This window comes from Rhea americana, unplaced genomic scaffold (genome assembly GCF_003343005.1).
Source record: "Rhea americana isolate MKP2758 unplaced genomic scaffold, rheAme1 scaffold_204, whole genome shotgun sequence".
Lineage (NCBI taxonomy): Eukaryota > Metazoa > Chordata > Aves > Rheiformes > Rheidae > Rhea > Rhea americana.
This window is the reverse complement of record NW_028186195.1, coordinates 1626672-1627762: the sequence shown is the minus strand read 5'-3', so window position 1 is coordinate 1627762 and position 1091 is coordinate 1626672. Positions and strand designations below refer to the sequence as shown.

The window sequence follows — 1091 nt, the reverse complement described above, 5'->3', positions numbered from 1 at the left end:
TCCCCCTCTTCCTCCCGGCCCTCCTCGTCCTCCTCGTGCCGCTGCTGCCGCCCGGCCGCCGCGCGGGGCCGGCCGGGACGGGGCCCGCGGGCCGTCATTTCCTCGTGTGCAGCGTGTCCTGGAACTTGGTGCTGGTGTAGCGAAGGTGGAAACCCTTCTTGTTGATGGTGTCGTCGGAGTGGAAGCGGATCATCACCGAGTCGCCGGCCGAGTAGACCTCCTCCGGCGGCTGGCGAGGGAGAGGAGCGCTCAGGGCCACGGCCTCGGCGCCCTCCCTGGGGTGCTCGAGCGTCGGGGCCCCGCTTGCTCCGTTGCCCTGCTGCCGTTTGCAACCGGGAGGGTGCAAGAAGCGCGACAGCGTTGCAATAGCTGCACCGGCACCGGCTGCCGGGCCCGGCTCCGGGGCACTCGCGCCCTTGCCGGGAGCCCCACGTACGCCCCCGGGCGCGCTCCCGGCTGCAGCCGCCATCCTCGCAGGCGGCAGCGGAGCTACCGTGCCCCCCTCCCCTCCCCGGGCACGGGCCGCCCCGGCCTCCGCCCTCACCCCGGAGCCGCAGTACCGGCCCAGACGGGGGGCCGTGCCGTCGTAGCCGTCGAAGAGCTCCATGTAGTCGTAGCCGCAGTCGGCCTCCTCCTCGATCTCGAAGGTCTGGAAGATGAGCTCCACGCCGTAGCCCTCCTCGGCCATGATCACCCACTCGCAGTCGGAGCCGCCCGGGTAGTTGTTGTCCCCGAACTGCGCGTGCGAATACAAGTCCTTGGTCTTGACCTCGGCGTGCATCTGGCCCCCGCACACTGGGGAGAAGCCGACAGCGGGGCGGTTAGGGGGCATGCACGGGGGGGCCGCGCGCCCGGCCCGGCCCCGGCGCCCCGGCGAGGTCCGGCTACCTGTGGAGTGCGTGGCCTCGAAGCCCTTCTTCTGCACCGAGTTATCCGAGACGAACTTGAGGAACATCTTGTTGCCGGAGGAGAGGAGGGGCTCGGGCTCCTTGGCGCCGCAGAACCTGCCCAGCACGGCGGCTTTGGCGTCCCGGCCGTCGTAAACCTCCAGGTGGTCGTAGGCGCACTCCTGCTGCGCTTCGATGTCCAGC

At 71.0% G+C, this 1091-nt stretch overlaps 1 protein-coding gene across 1 annotated transcript in view; it reads right to left on the bottom strand.

Moving 5' to 3' along the window:
- Nucleotides 1-6: 6 nt before the first annotated feature.
- The window catches only part of BMP1 (bone morphogenetic protein 1), a 12144-nt gene continuing 11059 nt past the window's right edge, over nucleotides 7-1091 (bottom strand). Inside the window, exons 9-11 of the mRNA XM_085304240.1 lie at nucleotides 889-1086; nucleotides 545-795; nucleotides 7-229 (exon numbers count right to left, since the gene is read on the bottom strand). Of these exons, the coding sequence (XP_085160366.1) occupies nucleotides 95-229; nucleotides 545-795; nucleotides 889-1086 (584 nt within the window). The 3' untranslated portion in view covers nucleotides 7-94. The remainder of the gene's footprint in view (nucleotides 230-544; nucleotides 796-888; nucleotides 1087-1091) is intronic.